The sequence below is a fragment of the Prionailurus viverrinus genome, chromosome F2 (assembly GCF_022837055.1).
Source record: "Prionailurus viverrinus isolate Anna chromosome F2, UM_Priviv_1.0, whole genome shotgun sequence".
Classification (NCBI taxonomy): Eukaryota; Metazoa; Chordata; class Mammalia; order Carnivora; family Felidae; genus Prionailurus; species Prionailurus viverrinus.
In genome coordinates this window covers 66,961,795-66,984,386 of record NC_062578.1, presented here as the reverse complement: position 1 = coordinate 66,984,386, position 22,592 = coordinate 66,961,795, and the positions used below count along the sequence as shown (strand labels likewise).

Below are 22,592 nucleotides of genomic sequence, written 5' to 3'. Positions count from 1 at the left end.
CAACGCTTACTCTAGAACAAGGGACGGCAAATTATAGCCCAACGGTCAAATCCTTGAGTCCCCTGGCTTTATAAACAGAGTTTTACTGAAGCACAGCCAAACATATCCATTCATTTACATACTGTCTATGGCTGCTTTCCAGTTACAAAGGCAGAGTTGAGCAGTTATGGCAAAGACCTTATGGCATGCAAAGTCTAAAGTATTTACTATTTGGCCCTTTATAGATAGTGTTTGCTATTCCCTTCTTTAGAAAAAAAAAAAAAAAAGGAGCATGCATACTATGGGACAACTAGCAGTCTACACTTTCAAAATTTATCTCGACAACTGTTAGAAAGACACATAGACAAAAAAATATTCTGTCAAGCAGTTTTGTCATACCAAAAGACTAAAAACAACTTTAAAAGGACTGGGAAATTATGGGCCGTGCATACCACACAATACAATGCAACCTTTAAAAAGAATGAGGAAGTTCAACATGTACTGATTAGAAAATATCCAAGTGTATTAACTTTAAAAAGTAAAATGCAGAAAAGTGTTTAGACTGGTGCCACTTGTGGGGAGGAAAAAAACCAGAACTTAATATATAATACCTACATGCATACATGGGCATAAAAATTCCTAAAAAAATACAAAAGAAACTGAAAATGAGCTGTTTCTGGATAGAGAAATCAGAAGATTGAAGCACAGAGGACTTTTTACTATACACTTTTATATATTTTGAATTTGCACAATGTGCATGTACCACCTATTTTTTTTAATAAAAATTAAACTGAGAAAACCACATACACAAAACAGGTTTTTACTTCCATTGCAAACCAACCCCTCTTCTGAAAGATAGAGTCTTGCTTAAAAGTCTATCTCCAATCAGATAGTCAGTTCTACTGACCTAGGAGCCATTTTCTATGGTGCTTCCCTGCTCCATCCCATGTCAGATTCTCAGAGATGCCTTATTTCTCTTATTTTCATAGTCAACTTACAAATTCTACAAATTCTTACAAATTCCCCTGTTCTTGAAAGTTCCTCTTTCCAAACAGACAGGATTTATCAGTATTTTATTTAGTTCTCTCTCACATGTTGAGTGTAAAGAAAAGCTAATCTGACCTCAGAGAAACATTAAGCATAGAAAGACAAAAATACAGTTCCTGACAGTTTTCAAGAAAAGTCTTGAAAGGGAACTCACCTTTCAGTTAAAACTAATGGCCATCCAACTCACACAAGCTGAAGAGAAAAAGGGATCCACTAGTTTATGTAACTGGGAAGTTCAAAAGTTGTGGCCGACTTGAAGCACAGAAAGATCCAGGCGCTCCGAAATGCCCTCAGGGCTCCTGCTCTGCTCTCAGCTCTGCTGGGCCGCATTCTGCAGTTGGGCCCTTCGGAGGCAGTCAGGATGCCCTAAGCTCCCAGGCCCCTAGTTTAGCACTCCTCAGGGAGAGATTTTTTTCTCTCTCTGGACATCAATACAGCAAATCCAGAGAACACTGTGACAGGTCATTAGACTTGTCCAGAGTGGGCTCCAAGCCTGGCCCAGCTTAAGCTATATATACCTGCATTTACAGGCCACAAGGACTACATGAAATGTACAAAGATGAATTCCCCAAAGGGAGCTGTAGAATGAGGAGTGGTAAGTAGAAAAGACAACAAACGTTCTCTATTCCTTCTAACAACTCAAAATTATGACCACTGGACATTTTAACAGGCTTAAAACTGTAAGCCTTGCTCCCAACACTGGCTAGAAGGGGTTTTCAATTTCAAGACAAAGGTGGCTGGGAAGTTTAAACTTACACACACACATTGTCTGATTGGTCTGTACTAGACACAGCTATGAATACCATATTGGAAACCTGCTCATAAATTGGCAAACAAAACTAAACAAAACAAAACAAAACCCTCCAAAAATGCAATTTGTAAATCTGATTACAATCTTTGGTCCCTCTGAAACTCTCTGCTCAAGACAAAGTAGTTCCATCATAGAGCTACCAAAATTTATCATCTTCATTTTAGCCATATGCTTTTTAAGTGACCATCGAAAAGTCAAAGATATGTACGTGCGAGGTCTATAATTGGTTCTAAATTATAAAATAACTTGAGGTTGTGTTTGCATTCCTCTTACCAAAAGTTCATTCACTTTCTCCCAGAATCCTCCTGGTCAGCTGTACCAAACGGATACATGACATTTCCTCTGACTGATTCGTGACAACTGAGCTGTCCCTCCACAGCACAAGGCAGAAGATCTACATTAAATGAAAGTTTCTCAATAAGCAGCAAACTCGTCTAAGACCAAAAACCTAGACATCCTTGCTTTAAGAAATCGCTCACTGTTATAGTAGAATCATAAAGACCCGCATGCAAGTTGGTGCTATATGCCATGCCAGTTTAATGCCAAACATCTTTTATGTGGAATTATACGATGAAAGCCAAATTTCCAAAACATCTTCAAGAAGGGAGATTGATGCATGTATTTTAAAGCAGCGGTCCCCATCTACAAGTGAGACACTCTTGGTTATCTCAGATCATCAACACAAAATCTTCAGAACAAAATTACTTTTAAATCAATTTTATTTAAAAACATGTATAAATAGGCCAAGTAACACTCAAGCCTGAGAGGGCTGCAGTCTTTTCTGAAGAACATCGTAGTCCAAAAAGACTAATACTTATTGCTGATTCAGCTCACAGTATCAGCCCTCTTCAAGCAGCAGCACAATCACCAGCAAACATTTTATGGGCACCTGCTAGGGGCATGAGAGGTTCATAGAGCAATGAGCCACCGCCCTGCCCTCAAGGAGCTGACAGGGCAATGGGAGAGAAACGAAACATCCAAAACAGACACGAAATACACGCATCTATACCATAACAGAAGGAATGACTGGCATGAGTCGTCACATGTTTTAACAAATGAGCATTGGAATTTCTTAGCAAATAGACACTGCATCAAGTTTCAATCTGACATATCAAAAAAATTATTATTTTTAAAAGTTTTTTTAATGTTTATTTATTTTTGAGAGAGAGAGAGAGAGAGAGAGAGAGAAAGCATGAGTCGGGGAGGGGAGGCAGAGAGAGAGAGAGGGAGACACAGAATCCAAAGCAGGCTCCAGGGTCTGAGCTGTCAGCACAGACCCTGACGCGGGGCTCAAACTCACGAACCATGAGATCACGACCTAAGCCAAAGTCGGAAGCTTAACCAACTGAGCCACCCAGGCGCCCCTCAAAAAAATTATTTTTATTAATTTTTTTGTTCATTCATGTTTCAACTCAACTGAATTAAAAGAAGAAAATATAATTCCAAGCCAAATGTACCATAGTGTTTGCTGTCCCAAATGAAGAGATGGACTGTTCATGTCCTAGAATTTCTCCATAGTTTACATCCAGATGTCCCTTTCAGTAGTTCTGACTGCCAAACCGATGTACAAATTCAGACAGGGAGTAGACAGCTCCCCATCCTACCTCAGGATCCATGCTGATAAAATCATTCAGGTTCATTTTGGAATCTAAAAAATACATGAAAGAAATGTTCACTGAAAACACAATTGGTTTATTGGCTTAACAGCAATACAACAACTCAGAAGACCAAAAAAAGGGAAAATTATCCAGATGGAGAAGGGTTCAACATCACTTCTGTGGTATTCTTGTGTCAAATGCATAACCTCAATCTAATTATGACAAAACATCACAGAAACCCAAAGTGAGGGACAGTCTACAAATAACTGACTCTTCAAAAGTGTAAAAGTTGTAAAAGGAAACAAAACAAAACAAAACAAAACAAAACAAAACAAAACAAAACAAAGAAATTGCCAGGGATTGAAGGGGACTGAGGAGACGGAACAACTAAATGTAATATCCTGGGTTATGTTCAAAAGGCTGGAGAAAAACAGGAGCATAATGAAGAGAGAGAGAAATGAAAGGTATTAAATCAGTCCAAAATGGAATGTCTAGACATAAAAAAAATAAAATATGTAAAATGAAAAGAATGTGCTGGATGAAGTTAACAACAAAGTAGTTAATGCAGAAGGTAAGAGCAGGATGCCTGGATGGCTCAGTCGGTTAAGCATCTGACTCTCGGTTTTGGCTTGGGTCACGATCTCATGGTTTCGTGAGTTCAAGCCCTGTATCAGGCTCTGTGTTGATGGTGCGGAGCCTGTTTGGGATTCTCTCTCCCTCTCCCTCTCTCCCACCCATGCTGTCTCTCTCTAAATAAACAAACTTAAAAATTAAAAAAAAAAAAGAACAATGAATTTGCAACAAAATAAAAGAATTATTCAAAATGAAGCACATACATAAAATGTATGAAAAAAACAACCAGACCTACTGACCTCTGAGAATAATACCAAGCCATCTAACCAATGTGTAGCTGAAGGACACGAACTTAAAAGGGGGTCAGAAAAAATGTGAGGAAATAATGGCCAAATGTTCTCAAATTTGATGAAAACTGTAAATCCATCAATCTAAAGATCTTAAAAAAAAAAAAAAACAAACTCAAGTGGAATAAGCCTAAAGGAGACTACACTAGTCCATCATAATCAAATTGCTAAAAACCAGTGATAAAGAGAAAAACCTTAAAAAATATTCAGAGAAAAAAAAGACACACTATATTCAGAGTAATGAATAAGAGATCAGAGCCTGTGCATGCAGAAAACAAGAGAGACGTCTTTAAAGAACTGAAAGAAGAAAAACATGTAAATCTAGTATACGTTACCCAACACTGTATTTTTAAAAATGAAAGCAAGCACTTAGGATATAGAAAACTAGAAACAGATTCGCTAACACCCTTATAATAAAAAAGCTAAATAAACAACTTTTGTTGAAGTCCTCAGACAGCTAGGAACGCAACTGGAAATAAAGGTAAGACAGCATCTGTCAGGTGAGATGGGGCAGAAGTTCTTGCTGACCTGGGTAGGTGTCAAACTCCATTAGAGCCCAGTAAGTCTGCGAACTTTTTTAACAAACTACTTTTAAAAAAATCTGTATTTGTTTTCTAAGAGTTTTTCTCCTCCCTCCCTTTTTTTGTTTTGTTTTCTAAGACTTTTTAATGTCATCAGAGAAAAAATGACTACTATCTGCAACCATTCATTATGTACAAGATCAATGTATAAAAACAAAATAAAAAAAAAAATTTTTTTTTAATTTTTTTAACGTTTATTTATTTTTGAGACAGAGAGAGACAGAGCTTGAACAGGGGAGGGTCAGAGAGAGGGAGACACAGAATCTGAAACAGGCTCCAGGCTCTGAGCTGTCAGCACAGAGCCCGACGTGGGGCTCGAACTCACGGACCTGAGCCGAAGTCGGCCGCTTAACCGACTGAGCCACCCAGGCGCCCCCAAAATAAAAATTTTTTAAAGATCAAGGCAAAACAAATAAACATCTGCCTCTAATCTCCCCACGAGGCACTACAACATTTCTGTTTGTTTACTTAACACCGGTCCTCCAGCTTGGCTCAAAGTGGCCAGTGTTACCATACATTTGGAAGTGGGAGGATGAGAAGTGTATGTGGACCAGAGGCAGGAAAGGACTTAGAAAGAGAGGGGGAAATTTGGTGTACTCTATAGTTCAGCCTAAGAAAATGTCTTTTAAAACTGAGACATCAGTGGCTAGTGCTGGAACTGACTCTTCAGGGCAAGGCAATATGACCGTGAATTTCAGTTTCCTTCTCATCAGAAAAAAAAAAGAGATCTTTTCTTTAAAATACATTAAACGCGGAGTTGAAAATAGCAGTCTTGGGGTGTGTGGGTGGCTCAGTCAGTTAACCACTCAACTCTTGATTTCAGGTCATCTCACAGTTCCTGGGTTCAAGCCCTGCACTCTGCACTGACAGTGCAAAGCCTACTTGGGATTTTCTCTCTCCTCCTTTCTCTGCCCCTCCCCCCATGTACTCTGTCTCAAAATAAATAAACTTAAAAAAAAAAAAAGATGGGGTATCTGGTGGTTCAGTTGGTTAAGCATCCAACTTCGGCTCAGGTCATGATCCCATGGCTGGTGAGTTCGAGCCCCACATTGGGCTGGGTTCTGTGCTGACAGTTCAGAGCCTGGGGCCTGCTTTGGATTCTGTGTCTTCCTCTCTCTCTGCCCCCTCCCCTGCTCACGCTCTCTCTCTCTCTCTCTCTCTCTCTCAAAAATAAACAAACATTAAAAAAAAATTTTTTTTAAAGAAAACAGCGATCTTGCAGACACAAGGCCACCAAAATTATTAAACATATTATCCCAATATTCTACATATCAAATGTACTAAACTTTAAGTCATAAGAGTTAATTCCACAACTAAACTCAGGGTTCTGAGTGAAGCTGATCTATATTAAAGTACCTAAAACATGCATTAAAATTTGGCACTTTCTTTAAAAAAAAATTTTTTTAACGTTAATTTTTTTCTGAGAGAGAGAGAGAGAGAGAGAGAGAGAGAGACAGCACACACATGAGAGAGGGAGACACAGAATCTGAAGTGGGCTCCAGGCTCCGAGCTGTCACCAGAGCCCGATGTGGGGCTCGAACCCACAAACCGAGAGATCGTGACCTGAGCCGCAGTCAGATGCTTAACTGAGCCACATAAACACTCCAAAGTTGGATATTTTCTTGAAACATTTTTTATCCTGATTTTTTATAAAACACTACCAATTAGCTACACGTAAATCTCACTTATCCTAACTTCAAATACATTCCTTTGATAAACACAGGATTTGAAGTAATTAATTTACCACCTGACAGAACATCACGGTGTGGTTAAATTATGACATGAAGAACCCGTCAGTTTACCCCACACTTCAGAGCAGATTCTTTTGTTTCCACCTCAAGTTCAGGAGGTCCCTGATGAACTAACTACACACAAGGCAGAAAGAGACACCACCATCCCCCTCCTCATCCTCCCCAGCTGTGCATCAGAGGCAAAGGGCTCACTTAACCTTAATGCACTTAAATGCATGCATCTATCAAGTGAGGAAATTAAAGTTGGCCTGCGTTGTGGTAAAAACTAAGCTAATACGTAAAGCGGTCAGCACAAAATAGCATCTACTGGGCAGCAGTCATCGAAACCGAAAGGAATGACCGGAAGAGGCTCGGGCTGGCGGGCTGGTGTTTACGGAGTGCCTGCCATGGGCTGGCTCTGAATCGGTGCTCACGTCTAGAAGAGAAACGGGGGGTGGCTGAAGGCACACTGTCCCAGACCACAGCCTATATGACAGGCTGTCCGAGACTAGAAGGAAGACCTGTGATGCCCTCTCCCAACCCAGGAGCGATCCCATTTCTGACGCCCAGACTAGGAAGCAGGCTGGCGGACCGAAAAGCAGCTCTGAGATAAATTTTTAAAATCCTAACAGCCTTTCACAGAGGGCCTCAAACATCAGTCGAATCCTCTTTTGGTGCTCAGATACACCAACTATATTTACTTTCTTCCTTGCTGAGCTCCGAATGCTACTGCCCTATTTTTCTGGCACGCTGCACAGCTGACAGAGCATTTCACACAGAAGGCTCATCCACGGGATGGGATGGCCTCTGCAAGAAATGGCGACAGTGTGAATTACTTACAATGTTTCAAGCTCGTGCCAACGCCAAACAACAGGAACAGGGTGAAGAACTCTTTATCTCCTTAAATCTCAGAAAATTATTAACTGGACTGATGCCTAAAAGCACATAAAGGAGATGAGTGGTACAAGAAAATCTGCTGGCTCTCCCTTCCTTCTACTGCAGGTCTTATCAGAGAGCCAGGGAAATGACATCTCACATACCGCAAGGATGCCCTAGGGGCTGCTGTCACCTTAACAGAAAACCCCACCAAGGCAAGGTGCTACTAGCTCCAGTGTTGAAGGACAAGCCCACAGACCTCCTGAAGCCCAGCGTCCTGGCAGCAGACCAACCAGCACCCTGGCGGTGTGCAAGTATCATGGTTCTGCTCTGCACACCTCCCCTCTGCCGTGAGGTCTTGTGCCTTCCAGTCCCGTTCTCTGGGCTTCCATTCCTGAATCTAACAGATACGCACATCTATGCTCCCTCTCATCTTCTTACGACTCAGGGAGTTTCATACAAATACCAACACACAATTTTTGTCCTTGGTTAAGGGGCGATGCTGATGTGCATGGTGACCGGAAACCTCTCTGAGGAGGCACCTTTGGCTCACCTCCAGTTTCGATGCAGGGATATGATGGAGGAGGTTCTCTCCAGTTCCCACTGGAATCTTTCATGTGAGATCGGTCAGAAGCAAAGTTCTTCAAATACGAATCTGCACGGATCACTCGAAATTTCCTGCAAATAAAGCAACATTCATTTACATTAGCAAGGTTTCCCAGTGAAATTCTAACAATTTTTTTTTATTTTTTTATTTTTTTTTATTTTCAACGTTTATTTATTTTGAGACAGAGAGAGACAGAGCACGAACGGGGGAGGGGCAGAGAGAGAGGGAGACACAGAATCGGAAACAGGCTCCAGGCTCCGAGCCGTCAGCCCAGAGCCCGACGCGGGGCTCGAACTCACGGACCGCGAGATCGTGACCTGGCTGAAGTCGGACGCCTAACCGACTGCGCCACCCAGGCGCCCCAGACTCATTTTCAATGACATACACGAAAGTACCCAGGCATTTTTGTACTACCAGTAATACACAAATATAGATGCAGCTTTACAACCTGTTAAAGAAGCCACAAGAAAGGATCAGCTGAAATAAAAAAAACTACACAGGCACAGAAATACATCCAGTTGTCTTTATTTACTCGATTGTATGCCAGGGACAAAGGGCATAACCTTTAGGCACCACCATCACAGACCTCTCAATTGTGTCATCATTAAGGCCACACCCCACACACCCACACATACCCACAAACACACACACACACGAGAGAAATCCCCAAACTGGCTTTCAGAAGACACCTGGGATCTCGTCACACACATTTTCAAAAGATGTCAACCTTTATATGTTGGACAACCTTTAAAACTTCAAAACACTTTGAATCTTCTGAGTAGCACATCATTTTCAAGTATCAACTCAATAGTGATGCCAAAACAAGTGATCTTTGCAAAACAAATGCCAAAAAAAACCCCACAAAATCTCACACACACACTCCATACAACTGTCAAGGTTTAACTTCAGAAAGTAGGTAAATCCATCCTAAATCTCCTCACCTTCTAAACTGTGGATGGATGTCCTCATCAGACTTAAATGCATCTTCCACGTAAGTGTCAAAAGGACAGGGAAATGGCAGGACAGTGTCAAGATCATAAATGAAGCTCTGTCCACCACTTGAGACATGAAGCAGGACAACATGGTAATCCTAGAAATAAAAGTTGCTGAAGTTAACCAAGTTACTTCACCATCGTGAATACAGTGTTATAGGTTACAGTAATGATGGATTTTATGTTTTATATGTAATATATTTATATATATTTTATATATACACCATTTAATGGTTTCATATGTATACATATATTTTTATATATATACATATATATAAAACCATTAAAATGGTACATATAAAATATATATATAAGATATATTATATACAAATACATATAAAACATAAAATGCATTATATATATATGTATATATATATAAAACCATTAAAAATGAATACAAAACTAACACAGTTCTTCTTATAATAGCAAAATAAAGCAAATGCTAATCCCTAAAAAAAGACTAAACATCCGGTGATAGGCAACACTTAAATAAGCACTGAAAATGTTCATATATATTAAATGTATACCCTTTGACCTAGCAAGTTTACCTCTAGGAATCCATCCAACAGATAAAATGGCCATATGCATGTAAAGGTATATATGCAAAGAAAATCTCTGCAGCACTGTTTATAATAGTGAAAATTCAGAAACAGTCAAAAGTCCACTAGAGAGAAATAAACCACAACGCAGCTACTAAAAAGATTTAGGTAAATTTATGTAGAAAATGGAAAAAAAGTGGGGGGCGCCTGGGTGGCTCAGTCAGTTGAGTGTCCGACTTCAGCTTGGGTCATGATCTCACAGTTTGTGAGTTCAAGCCCCATGTCAGGCTCTGTGCTGACAGCTCAGAGCCTGGAGCCTGCTTTGGATTCTGTGTCTCCTTCTCTCTTTGCCCCTCCCCGACTCATGCTCTCTTGTCTCTCAAAAATAAAATAAAAATAATTTTGAAAAAGGCGGGGGGCGCCTGGGTGGCTCAGTCAGTTGAGCGTCCAGCTTTGGCTCAGGTCATGATCTAGCAATCCGTGAGTTCGAGCCCCACGTCAGGCTCTGTGCTGACAGCTCAGAGCCTGGAGCCTGTTTCAGATTCTGTGTATCCTTCTCTCTCTGACCCTCCCCCATTCATGCTCTGTCTCTCTCTATCTCAAAAATAAATAAACGTTAAATAAAATTTAAAAAAAAAAAGGGGCGCCTGGGTGGCGCAGTCGGTCAAACGTCCGACTTCAGCCAGGTCACGATCTCGCAGTCCGTGGGTTCGAGCCCCGCGTCGGGCTCTGGGCTGATGGCTCAGAGCTTGGAGGCTGTTTCTGATTCTGTGTCTCCCTCTCTCTCTGCCCCTCCCCCACTCATGCTCTGTCTCTCTCTGTCCCAAAAATAAATTAAAAACGTTGAAAAAAATTTAAAAAAAAAAAATTAAAAAAAAAAAATAAAATGGAAAAAAGGGTATGTTACATAGTTGGATAGGAAAAATAAACTGCAAATATGTACTACATGTTATTTTTTAAAAGCTATGTGTATCCAAAAAAAAATTCAAAATGGATGAAAGACCTAAATATAAGACAGGAAACCATCAAAATCCTAGAGGAGAAAAAAACAGGCAACAACCACTTTGACCTCAGATGAGCAAGGTTCTTCTTCTTACTAGACATGTCTCTGGGGGCAAGGCAGACAAAAGCAAAAATGAACTATTGGGACCTCATCAAAATAAAAAGCTTCTGCACAGTGAAGGAAACAATCAATAAAACCAAAAGGCAACCAGTGGAATGGGAGAAGATATTTGTAAATGACATATCGGATGAAGCGTTAGTATCCAAAATCTATAAAGAACTTATCCAGCTCAACACCCAAAAAACAAATAATCCACTGAAGAAATGGGCAAAAGACATGAATAGACACTTTTCCAAAGAACACATCCAGATGGCTAACAGATACATGAAAGAATGCAGATGCTCAACATCACTCACCATCAGGGAAACAGAAATCAAAACCATAATGAGATACTACCTCACACCTGTCAGAATGGCTAAAATTAACAACTCAGGAAACAGCGGATGTTGGCAAGGATGCAGAGAAAGGGGAACCCTTTTGCACTGCTGGTGGCAATCCAAACGGGTACAGCCACTCTGGAAAACAGTATGGATGTTCCTCAAAAATATTAAAAATAGGGTTACTCTATGACCCAGCAATTGTACTACTAGGAATTTACCCGAAGGATATAGAAAATGCTGATTTGAAGAGGCACATGTACTCCCATGTTTATAGCAGCACTATCAACGACAGCCAAAGTATGGAAAGAACCCAAATGTCCATCGACTGAGGAATGCATAAAGAAGATATGGTATACATATGCAATGGAGTATTACTTGGTGATCAAAAAGAACGAAATCTTGCCATCTGCAACAATGTAGACAGAACTAGAGGGTATTATGCTAAGGGAAATAAGTTAGAGAAAGATAAATACATGATCTCATTCTTATGTATAACTTAAGAAACAAAACAGATGAACATAGGGGAAGGGAAAGAAAAATAAGATAAAAACAGAGAGGGAGGCAAACCATAAGAGACTCTTAAGTACAGAGAACAGAGTTTCTGGAAGGGAGGTTGGTGGGGGGATGGGCATTAAGGAGGACACTTGGGATGAGCAGCAGGTGTTACACGTAAGAGATGAATCACTAAATTCTACTCCTGAAATCATTATTATACTATATGTTAACTTGGATTTTAATGAAATAAAAAGTTCTGTGTATATATACACATGTACATTCTGAAGTACACGTGCATGTATACACATTGAGGAAAAAGTATGCAAGGATATCCTCCAAACTTAACAAAGGGGATGGCTTGGGCTATCCTAGAATGGGAAAGAAGGACTATACGATGTTGTTAAATCAGCCAAGCCCTAATCTGTAGCCATTTAGGGGAAAGATGAAGACAGCTTCTCCTTTGTGGCTCAGCCATGGTGTATCCCTCACTCCCAGACGGTGGGCACTGTCCAACACCAGTTAATGGCTAGAAGGGATGTCAGGGAAGTTATCGAGGGGCAGGAGGGCAGTCTGATGCTCTGAGTCCCTTGAAAGAAAAGTGCTCTCACAGAGAACAGCACTGGGAGATAAAAAGCTCAATCACATTAGTACCACATAAGTAACACCACCTTATATTTCTAGTACTTCGGAGCTTAAAGAGCACTTTCTCAAACGTTGTTTTATCGACCCTATGGAGGGGAGGCGGGGATTAATTAAGACTGGAGATGCTGTGCCATCAAAGCCTAAGAGCTTCCTTTGGCTCCAATGCTATCTTCATAAAGCAGAAATAGCATCAGAAATGGACGCTTCTGCCCTGCACTCCCCTTAATGCATCCTGCCCTCCAGAGAAATAAAGTAGGAGCAACCCACCTTCCAGCCCACACCTGGCTGTGTATGTGTTATTCCCATCCTTCTGCAGCAACCTTTTCACCTCTCTCCCCATACCCATCCCTCGAGCGCCCGCTCACATGCTCACTTCCCACGAGTCTCCTACTTCCTGCCAGAAGCAGTCTCTGGCCTTGTCCCAAATCTGTTTCTCTCTTGACATCTTCTACCTCGTAGTACAGGGGTTTTGAAGTGCACACTCCCTTTTACTTGTAGTTAACAGTGCTACTAAAATATCAAAGATGCAAAGATGAGAAAGGTAAGTCCTGACCCTGAGGAGTCCCCGCAGCAGAGTGTGAAACAGCCAAGTGCTACCGGAGGGACAGTGTGATGATGGCAGACAGCAGGGAGCCTTGCAGGCGAAGACATTCTGGTCAAACTTTGGCCCCTCCCCTTCCTCTTTTATAAAATGGAGCTAAGTGCAATGTCTACCTCAGTGTTGCTGAGACAATTAAGGAGATTATGTAAGTAAAAACTTTTTAAAAGCTAACCAAGAGGGGGGCATCTGGGTGGCTCAGTCGGTTGAGCATCTGACTCTTGGTTTTGGCTCAGGTCATGATCCCACGGTCAAGGGACTGAGCCCCATGTCAGGCTCTATGCTGAGCATGGAGCCTGCTTAAGATTCTCTCTCTCTCTCTCTCTCTCTCTCTCTCTCTCTCTCTCTCCCTCTGCCCCCCTCCCCAGCTCTCTCTCTCTCTCAAATTAAAAAAAAAAAAAAAAATTTATAAAAGCCAACCAAGAAACAGAGGGGAGGGGGGCCCAACAGCCAAGGAAGAGTTTCACTGAGGAAAGGCTGCCACTGTTGAGTCCTGCCTGAGGGGACAGTGTTCCAGCAACAAAGTACAGCTTGTGGAAACGTATAAGCAATGAATACCCACAATCTCTCACTTAGTTTGGGTCCACATTCCTACATCCCAGATGGCTGATGAACTTGAGATGGAAAGTAGGCCTCAACTCCAAGTCGCCTTTATAAGCACAGACGTGGAGTCAAGGAACACAGATCAAGCGGGAGCAGCCTCACTCTCTGAGTTGGGTTCAGCGCTTGCCCAGATGCCCGGAAAAGACCAAGCTGGGCTCGGGGAGGGAAATCCACATAGAAGGTGATCCGCTTCTTGGGACTGGGTGTCTCCACCCACTCAGGGCCGCCTACCCACTTCCTACAACAAGACAGCCTTGCGGCAAAGATACATCTGCCAGAGGATGGGGGCGGGGGGGGACTTCTTGCAAGAGGAGTCCCCACCCTGGGCTGCCGTGAGATGCTGGGTTAGGGGGACATGACCAGAGGCCCTTTCTCTTCAAGTTTGTCTAAAAGAAGACCGTGACTCAAAATCAGCTGAGTGGTTCAGCGATGGAGACGACCTCTAGGGCCGATGGACAGTGCACAACAGGGGTCCTGTAGCCATCGTTGCTAACGAGGGAAGCTAACACTTCTCGAGCACCAGAACCAGACACCATACCCCGTGCCAGCATAATGTTTCACACGCATTATCTCATTTAAAAGACTCACTACCCCACTAACCAGAGGAGGACGATGCACAAGGAAGACAAGTAACATGTCCAGCTCACACAGCCACCAGTGGCAGTACCGGGAGTCAACCCCAGTTGGGCCTTAACTGGATTAACTGGGCCAAAACTGGATTTTGGCTTTAATGTTAGAGCAGCAAACTACCCGCTGGTGAAGGAGGCAAGAATGTGAGCTCTGTGAGGCCAGGGATTTTGGCCTATCTTGTGCCTGGCATATAACAGGCACTCAGTAAATACAAGTTAAATAAAGGAAAATGATGCCAGTTCGAACGATATCTTATTTTAAATAAGTATCAGAAACAAGCTTTTCTTTTATTTTATCTTCATGTTACTAGCCCCAGCAATTCTTCAGGGGATAGGTTAATGTAACACATAGATGTGTACTATAAAGGGCCTGGGCCTAAGACCTAGTCCTGCCACTGATCAGCTAGATAACCTTGAGCTTCTCACTTTGGCCTCTGGGCTCATTTCTTCACCTGAAAAATGAAACGGTTGGAGTAGATCTGGGTTTTTCAAATGCCAGTCATACATGGTCACTCAGGAGTCTGCTAAGAACACTAACTCCTGAACCCTTCTCTATCTAGATCAACTAAATCAGAAACGTACATTTTTTAAAATTTTGTTTATTTATATTTGAGAGAGACAGAGCACGAGCAGGGGAGGGGCAGAGAGAGACAGAGACAGAATATGAAGCAGGCTCCAGGATGACCTGTCAGCACAGAGCCCGATGTGGGGCTCGAACCCATGAGCCAAGAGATCATGACCTGAGCTGAAGTCGGACACTTAGCGGACTGAGCCACCCAGGCGCCCCCAGAAACCTATGGTTTTAACACAATATGCAGATAATTCTAAAGTGCAGCTGAACCAGATACTGCTAAAGTTCCTTCCAGTATAATGAGTAAGAGTCTAGGAGACCACAAATATATCTGCCTATAGGGGCACCTGGGTGGCTCAGTTGATTAAGCATCTGGCTCTGGATTTCAGCTGAGGTCATGATCACATGATTCATAAGTTCAAGCGATACATAGAGCTCCTGCTGAAAGTATGGAGCCTGCCTGAGATTCTCTCTTTCCCCCTCTCTTTGCCCCTTCCTACCTCCCTTCCTCTCCCTCTCTCTCTCTCTCAAAATAAATAAATAAACTTAAAAAAAATACATAAATAAAATCTTTCCTATAATAATAAAATTAAATGAAAACATGTCTGTAAGTACTACCTTAGACAAAATAACATCTATTCCCAAAAGGTCAATTATTAATAATTATCAGAGCCAGTCTCTACCGCCCTGTCACTTCTGCTTTACCAAACCACTCAGGGATTACAAGTACTAATGCACCAGAGGCTTCTGTATTGACCATCTTACCCAGATCACAGGTCCATCTCCAGGTCTTGCTTGTTGTTTCCAAATAGGTATCTATAAAATACAATCAATTTCATAAGCCACAACTGCAGTTAAACCACTACTGAATTCTTTAAAGCAATACATAAATTAAAAATATTTCCAAGCAACAAACAATCAAGGTAAAAGAATGAATGAAGAAGAAATCTAAATCCTTCCAAGTGTCTTTAACAATGAAAACGCAAAAAATTAATTATCTGATGTTCTTTGGAAAGCAGAAAGAGGCCTCAACCGGGAATCAGAAGGCCGGCAGATTCAAGTCTTGCTTTCCCCTCATTATTCATGGGACCTCCATGAGTCTCTATTTCCTCATCTATAAAATGGAGCCAACTATCTGAACCCTGCCTACTTCACCATGTTTCCATTAGCATCAAATGAAATGATGCTTACAGAAGTGCTTTATGGAGCTCCTGGCTGGCTCAAATGGTAGTACGTGTGACTCTTGATCTCGGGGTTGTGAGTTCGAGCCCCACACTGGGTACAGGGATTACTTAAAAAATCAGATCTTAAAAAAAAAAAAAAAAAATACTTCACAAAATATTAAGGGCTTCCTTTATTTTTTTAAAGGCTTGCTTTTTTAATACCTCATGTAAGTTTACCATTAGTTTATTTAAACTCCAGAGACAAACCTGACAGTATGTGGCTCTAGTCTCAGCAATTTTAAAAGCTCTAACCTAATACCTAAAGGGATTTAATCTATGTAAATATACCATCATCTATTTCTTGACCTACAAATAAGTGATTAAACTTTTCTAATTCAACTGTGCTCTGAAAGGAAAAAATATCTCATTCAAAAATAAATGTTAGGGGCAGATGGGTGGCTGAGCTGGTTAAGGTTCCAACTCTTTATTTCAGCTCAGTCATGATCTCATGCTCATGAGATCAAAGCCTATGCTCAGCACAGAACCTGCTTAAGATTCTGTCTCCCTCTCCTGCTCCTCTCCCCAGCTAGCACTGTCTCTTTCTCTCTAAAAACAAACTTTAAAATGTTGCTGTATTTTATAGAGCAGATTTTAGGATGGTGCTAACCCCATACTATATTGAGTTTCTATTGTCATTCTAAATCTCTTATTCTCTTTCTGCAACCACTCACCAACTTACCATCTTCCTCTCATTAGATATGAAGACAGCGTAGCACTCTTCTAAAGGATACTGGTCATGGTTTTTGATGTATTCACAAAGCTTCCAAATATTTTCTTCACTGAAACAAAATAATAGTTTGATCAATATAATTAAATAATAACACTCTGTGTCATTCAAATTTGAACAGAAGACTGACGAGGACATAAAACAGTTGGAAGAGATTTTAAACACGATTTCATCCAGCAAAGGGCTGATGTTTGAGCCTCCTCTGAAACACCCTCAACAAGGTGTTACCTAACCGTGTGCTGACCTCTCTGCTAACACAGTGCTCATTACCTGCCCCAGCACTGCTCTGGACATGGAGGCATTTTACAACTGATAAAATGCTGCATCGATACTCCACAAGTTTTGGGTCCAGGGGCTTGAGATACAAGTGGATTCCACTTATGGAATTTTCTGCCACTTACGAGGTAAGAAACTTTAGACATCTTCACCTGAGTATCTGCTTTTCTCATCTGTAAAATGGGGATAATCACATTATAAACACTTGACAAATCTTAGTTAACACTGGTTCACTGCTCCCCTTAGGAATGGGGCAGGATGAGTGTTCTGGGTAGGTGGGCTTCCGGCTAGAAAAGACCAGGGGCAGCTATGTGATATGCTTAGGAATTCTTTCGGAGGGAGACTCTGTGAGTGGTATTCCCTGCGGCCCTCTGGTACAAGTCAGGCCCTGACTTTTACAAAGTTCTTTCTCATACTGTGCTGAACCCCATCTTCTTATACTTCTGCCCCAGGTGAATCTCTTTTCTACGTGACAGGTCTTCAGATATTTAAAGCAGTAGTCAGAACCACCTAAGTAAATCAATGCCCAGTGCATGAAACCAAGCCATCCTGATGGCCACAGGCACACGCCCACACAGACAAAAACAGTCATTGTTGTCTGTATTCATAGCTCAGCCTCAGGATTGCTATCTTTTCCTAATGAGCCACAGAGCACCTTTGTTCAAAATGAGCTACATCAGTACTCAGCTCATACTTGTGACTCAATCTGTCAAAGCCTAATTTCCAAACACCTACACCACGCTACCTGAAAATGAAGGCAGGCATGAATGGCACTGATGAATGCCACCATTTTATGGCAATACAAACTTTCAATTCACAGTTTTGACCTTGTCTACCTGTCGCAACGCTCCATACAACTACATGTAAAGTACTAAAGCTGAGTGTTTTTTTTTTCCTATGATTTTGTTTTTCTCTAAAATACCTAAGAAAACTCACAGAAAAAGTAGTGATAGAGGTAAAAACAGGAGATTGCCACTCACTACTTCCAAAGGATATGTAGTATGGAATAACAAAAATGTACTGTTTCGATATGACATATACCATGTATTAACTAAATTTTCTTAAACCTGGATGTTCTAAGACCAAGTTTTCAGAAGACATTTGTTTGTCCAGCCTGCAGAAATTCTGGAGTTGCTCACAAACATCTTCAAGAGCCTGTGATGTAAAAAGCACTGTGCTAAGTGCTTGGAGGATATAATGATAAATTAGAGCTCACAGACAGTGAGAGGAGACATACAGATCCATAAATAAGCAAGCATCATAGATGGCCATAAAAGATGCATAGAAGAGGGAGTCATTAATTTTGAGGCACACAGGAAGATTGGGGAGGTATAGGTCAGTGGTTTCTCCTTGTTTGTTCCCCCACTCCCAGTCCCAAGGATGAGCAAAGAATTAACACAAAGACTTCGAGAATCCATGTATACCCCAAGAACTGTTGGCAGTCTGAATACGTATACGGCTGGACATACTTTGTCTTTTATTTTTCAAATATGTGTAAATGTTACACGGAGGGAAAAAATTAAATGTTAAGAGTTATTGAACCTATAGTCCTTTTTTATCATCAATTTTTTTTTCAAAAGTACAATTAATATCATGTAGGAGGATCTCAAGAAACATCTGACGTTTAAAAAAGGAGGGCCTTGGGGCGCCTGGGTGGGTCGGTCGGTTGAGTATCCGACTTCAGCTCAGGTCATGATCTCTCAGTTCGTGGGTTCAATCTCCGCATCAGGCTCTGTGCTGACAGCTCAGAGCCTGGAGCCTGCTTCGGATTCTGTGTCTCCCTCTCTTTCTCTCTCTCTCTCTCTCTCTGCTCCTCCCCTGCTCGCACTCACTCTCTCTTTCAAAAATAAACAGTAAAAAAAAATTTTTTTTAATTAAATAAATGAAAATTAAAAAGGAGGGCCTTGGGGCGCCTGGGTGGCTCAGTTGGTTAAGCAGCCGACTTCGGCTCAGGTCATGATCTCGCGGTCCGTGAGTTCGAGCCCCGTGTCGGGCTCTGTGCTGACAGCTCAGAGACTGGAGCCTGTTTCCGATTCTGTGTCTCCCTCTCTCTGACCCTCCCCCGTTCGTGCTCTGTCTCTGTCTCAAAAATAAATAAATGTTTAAAAAAAAAAAAAAAGAGGGCCTTATACTTGGAAATGCTGGGAGTTGCTGTTGGAACAGGAAGAGCACAGACTGGGTGTAAGCCCTAGCATCCATTTAACTGGTTTTAAAAACGAGCAGGGGGGGCTGGTGATAATAATGTTCCAACCTACTGGATGATTATTTTGGTAGCAGAAAGTCTAACAGAGCAGCATTAAAATAAGATTCTGCAAGGGTTACCGGTGGTGGGCTGAGATCAGAGAAGCAGGCAGAAGGAAAGGACCCCTGGGGCACAGCAGGCACTCAGCCAACATCTGAAGAATACAAAACAATCACAACAGAATCAGATGTGCTCTGTAAAGAACCTAGTGCCATACAAATATTGGTTACCACTATCAGCATTAAGCTGAGTCTTAATAGATAAGTAACAATTGACAGAAGCTAACTGAAGCAGAGAAGAGGCATTTATTTCAAGGTTTCACGGCAGAACCTACCTTAAAGGTTCTGACAGGGTAGAACACCGCTTCTCAACCAGCGGCAGTGTTGCTCCCCAGGGAACATCTGGCACTATCTGGAGACATTTTTGGTTGTCACAGATTGCGGGAGGGTGCTACAGGCATTTAGTGGGCGGAGGCCAGGGATGCTGCTATACACTCTCCAATACACAGGACAGCCCCCTCACGACATTAGCAAGCTCAAAATGTTGACAAAGCCCTGGCTGAGAAACCCTGGGGTAGAGCCCAGTAGGCAGGTTCAAAATGGGTTTGGAGAAACACATGGTGACCAGATCTTAAAGGACATGCAATGCTCAGGAGACAAGATTGTCTATGCCTGTATTCCTCGAAATGGGATCAATGAACCAGCGTTAAGACTCCTCCACTGTAGAGTTCACACATCCAGACTCTCTAGAGTGGAGCCCTATGATGTGCATGCTTTACAAGCTCCTAGGCAATCTAGGGCTCATCTGAATTTAGAAAGGCTTTCAGCAGTGTGAAGCCCGCTAAGGTTCAGGACCTGAGGGGATAGGAGAGATCTGGGCAGAGGCCTGTAAGGAAGGACCTGAACAGGCCCCTGATAGCCAAGGAGGGCCCGGGGCCAATGGCTAAAGGAACTTAAAGGAGAAATCTACTGAAGAGAAGCCCACCCCCTACCATTCTTCCACCAGATGGCTCCACTCCAATTGTGCCAGACATCTTGTTCCTACAATACTCCTGCACACTTTCTTCCCAGAGCCTTTGCACCAACTGCTCCCCCACCTGCCATGATTTTCTTCCAAATGCACAAAGCCCCCACCCTTTTTTCCTTCAGATCTCTGCTCAAATACCTCTTTATCAACAATGCTTTCCTTAAATATCCATTATGAAATAGTGAATCACTGTCTCTTACCTAGCTTTATTTTTCTAGTAACACTTACCACCACCCAAACATGGTTTACTTGGCTTTGCTTGCTTTCCCTGAACCAAAACAGAAGAACCATGAGATCTTACCAGGGAATTTGTCTACTCTGTTCATTGCTGTATTCCAAGGGCCTAAAATGGTGCATCACACGATCCAATTGCCTAAAAAACATTTACTGACTGAATACATAAAACAATGAGTGGGCATTAGGGACAAGAACAGGATTTAGGTGAGAGGTAAGACAGAAACAAAGTGCAGTAACTAAGAAGCATGGACTCCTGGGGGTTCCTGAGTGGCTCAGTTGGATAAGTGTCTGACTTTAGCTCAGGTCATGAGATCACTGTTCGTGGGTTCGGGCCCTGCATTGGGTTCTGTGCTGACAGCTTCAAGCCTGCTTCGGATTCTCTGTCTCCCTCTCTCTCTGCCCGTACCCCGCTTGCATGTGCATTTTCTCAAAAATAAACATATATATATATATGGAAGAAGCATGGACTCCTCTATTACAGAAGTTCCAGTTTCAGCACTGTCTCTTGCTAGATGTATGATCTTGGACACAGCCTCCCTGTGGCTCAGTCTTTTCATTAGTAAAATGAGGTAAATGATAAAACCTATCTCCTAGCCATGGAGGGAAACATTTAGCATTGGCCCTGACATGCAGTCAGAGCTGAACGAACGCTAAACTCTTGGTGATGGCGGTCTGATGACCAGCTAAAGGAGGGAAAGGTAATTTTAGATGGCCCTAAGGTTTCTTTTGCAGAGACTGGAAGTTGGGGAAGAAGTCATTACTCAGGGAAGGTAAGGATAGGTGTGGGAGTGGAAAAGACAAAGGTAGGAGTGGTGATTCAGCCACACAGGTGGCCTAGAATAGGGGTATAGTGTGTGGACTCCAGAGCCAAACCCTGCAGGTAAACCCCCATTCCTTCACTCACAAGATATGTGGCCTTAGGCAAATTAGTTGCGCCCCTCTGTGCCTGGGTGTTCTCATCTTTAAAATGGGGTAACAATAGTAGCTACCTCCTAGGATAATTGTGGGACTCAAATGAATTAGTTTACATAAACAAAACAATGTTTTGGCATGTAGCAAATGCTATGTAAATGTAACGGGTGTGATAACGACAACGTGGTGGTTAAGCTCATGGTTTCTGGTTACAAGAAGGCCTGAACTGGATTCCTGGATGCTATTAGCTAATGACCTTGGGAAAGTTATTGCAAAATCTCCGTTCTTCCACTCTCTTCCAAAATTAAAATGACTTTCCCATCAGTGTGAAACCACAAAGGCTTGAGCGGAGTAATTTGCAAAGATTCTCTACGCTCCACCCTCCGCCTCCACCTCCCCTTCCAGGCCGCCAAACCCTAAGATCTGCTGAGAAACGGCCAAGCGAAAAGCGCCGGCATTAGTAATGCACCACCGACCCTACCATTCCTGGGAATTCCGCCCAACCCACCCCCACCATCCAAAGTCTACACTCCATTCAAGAGACGGGGGCTGGGGCGCCTGGGTGGCGCAGTCGGTTAAGCGTCCGACTTCAGCCAGGTCACGATCTCGCGGTCCGTGAGTTCGAGCCCCGCGTCAGGCTCTGGGCTGATGGCTCGGAGCCTGGAGCCTGTTTCCGATTCTGTGTCTCCCTCTCTCTCTGCCCCTCCCCCGTTCATGCTCTGTCTCTCTCTGTCCCAAAAAATAAATAAACGTTGAAAAAAATTTAAAAAAAAAAAAAAAAAAGAGACGAGGGCTGCCATTCCCTCTCCCTTCATCCCCCAAGCCAGAAAACCCGCCAGTCGAGGCCCAGAACCCCCGGGGAGGAGCCGGGAGGAGGCGGGGCCTGGCTGCCACGCCAAGACCCAGAGAGCCAGGGAGACGCCGGGGGCTGCACCCGCGCCCCCTCACCAGTAGCAGCTGTTGTAGACACAGGCGTCCCTCGGGGGGCTGGCCGGCTGGTAGCAGGCGGCTGCAGCGGCGGGGACATCCCCCTCCATGGCAGGCTGGCTTCGGCCAGGGGACAGGCCAGAGGCGGACCCACTGGACCAACCCCGTGTGCAGGATTCGGGGGAGGAGCCGGCGCACGCCAGGCCGCGAGGGTTTTCGGGGCGGAGCCCGGGGCAGATGGTGCAGTTCCCGGGTGGTGGAGCCAAGGTTGGGTAGGCGGAGTCTGGGCGGAGCGAGCGACGCAGGTTCCGGGCGCGCAGTGCTGAGGAGGGAGGTGCAAGTTCCGGGTGGATGGAGCCCG

General features: G+C 42.9%; 1 protein-coding gene across 4 annotated transcripts; it reads right to left on the bottom strand.

Moving 5' to 3' along the window:
* Nucleotides 1-3,220: 3,220 nt before the first annotated feature.
* On the bottom strand, nucleotides 3,221-22,592 carry NTAQ1 (N-terminal glutamine amidase 1). Of its 4 annotated transcripts, none has more exons than XM_047842006.1 (7): nucleotides 22,253-22,592; nucleotides 19,210-19,283; nucleotides 16,564-16,663; nucleotides 15,427-15,477; nucleotides 9,091-9,239; nucleotides 8,096-8,220; nucleotides 3,221-3,485 (listed from the first exon to the last, which is right to left on the bottom strand). In XM_047842006.1, the coding sequence occupies exons 2-7, from the start codon at nucleotides 19,281-19,283 to the stop codon at nucleotides 3,376-3,378; spliced, it is 609 nt and encodes a 202-aa protein (XP_047697962.1). In that variant the 5' UTR covers nucleotides 22,253-22,592; the 3' UTR covers nucleotides 3,221-3,375. The 4 variants fall into 4 exon arrangements, with proteins under 4 accessions (XP_047697962.1, XP_047697960.1, XP_047697963.1 ...); XM_047842007.1 differs by lacking the exon at nucleotides 19,210-19,283 and adding an exon at nucleotides 7,507-7,601 and having other exon boundaries at nucleotides 3,351-3,485; nucleotides 22,253-22,468; XM_047842008.1 differs by lacking the exons at nucleotides 3,221-3,485; nucleotides 19,210-19,283 and adding exons at nucleotides 6,406-7,102; nucleotides 7,507-7,601 and having other exon boundaries at nucleotides 22,253-22,468.

Bases quoted from the DNA above. Each gene is read 5' to 3' on its own strand.
- NTAQ1 (XM_047842004.1), bottom strand. From the start codon at position 22,341: ATGGAGGGGGATGTCCCCGCCGCTGCAGCCGCCTGCTACCAGCCGGCC. The intron at 16,664-22,252 runs GTGAGGGGGCGC...ATTTTGTTTCAG, and splicing joins GTCTACAACAGCTGCTACTG to TGAAGAAAATATTTGGAAGC. The intron at 15,478-16,563 runs GTAAGTTGGTGA...TGTATTTTATAG, and splicing joins TATCTAATGAGAGGAAGATG to ATACCTATTTGGAAACAACA.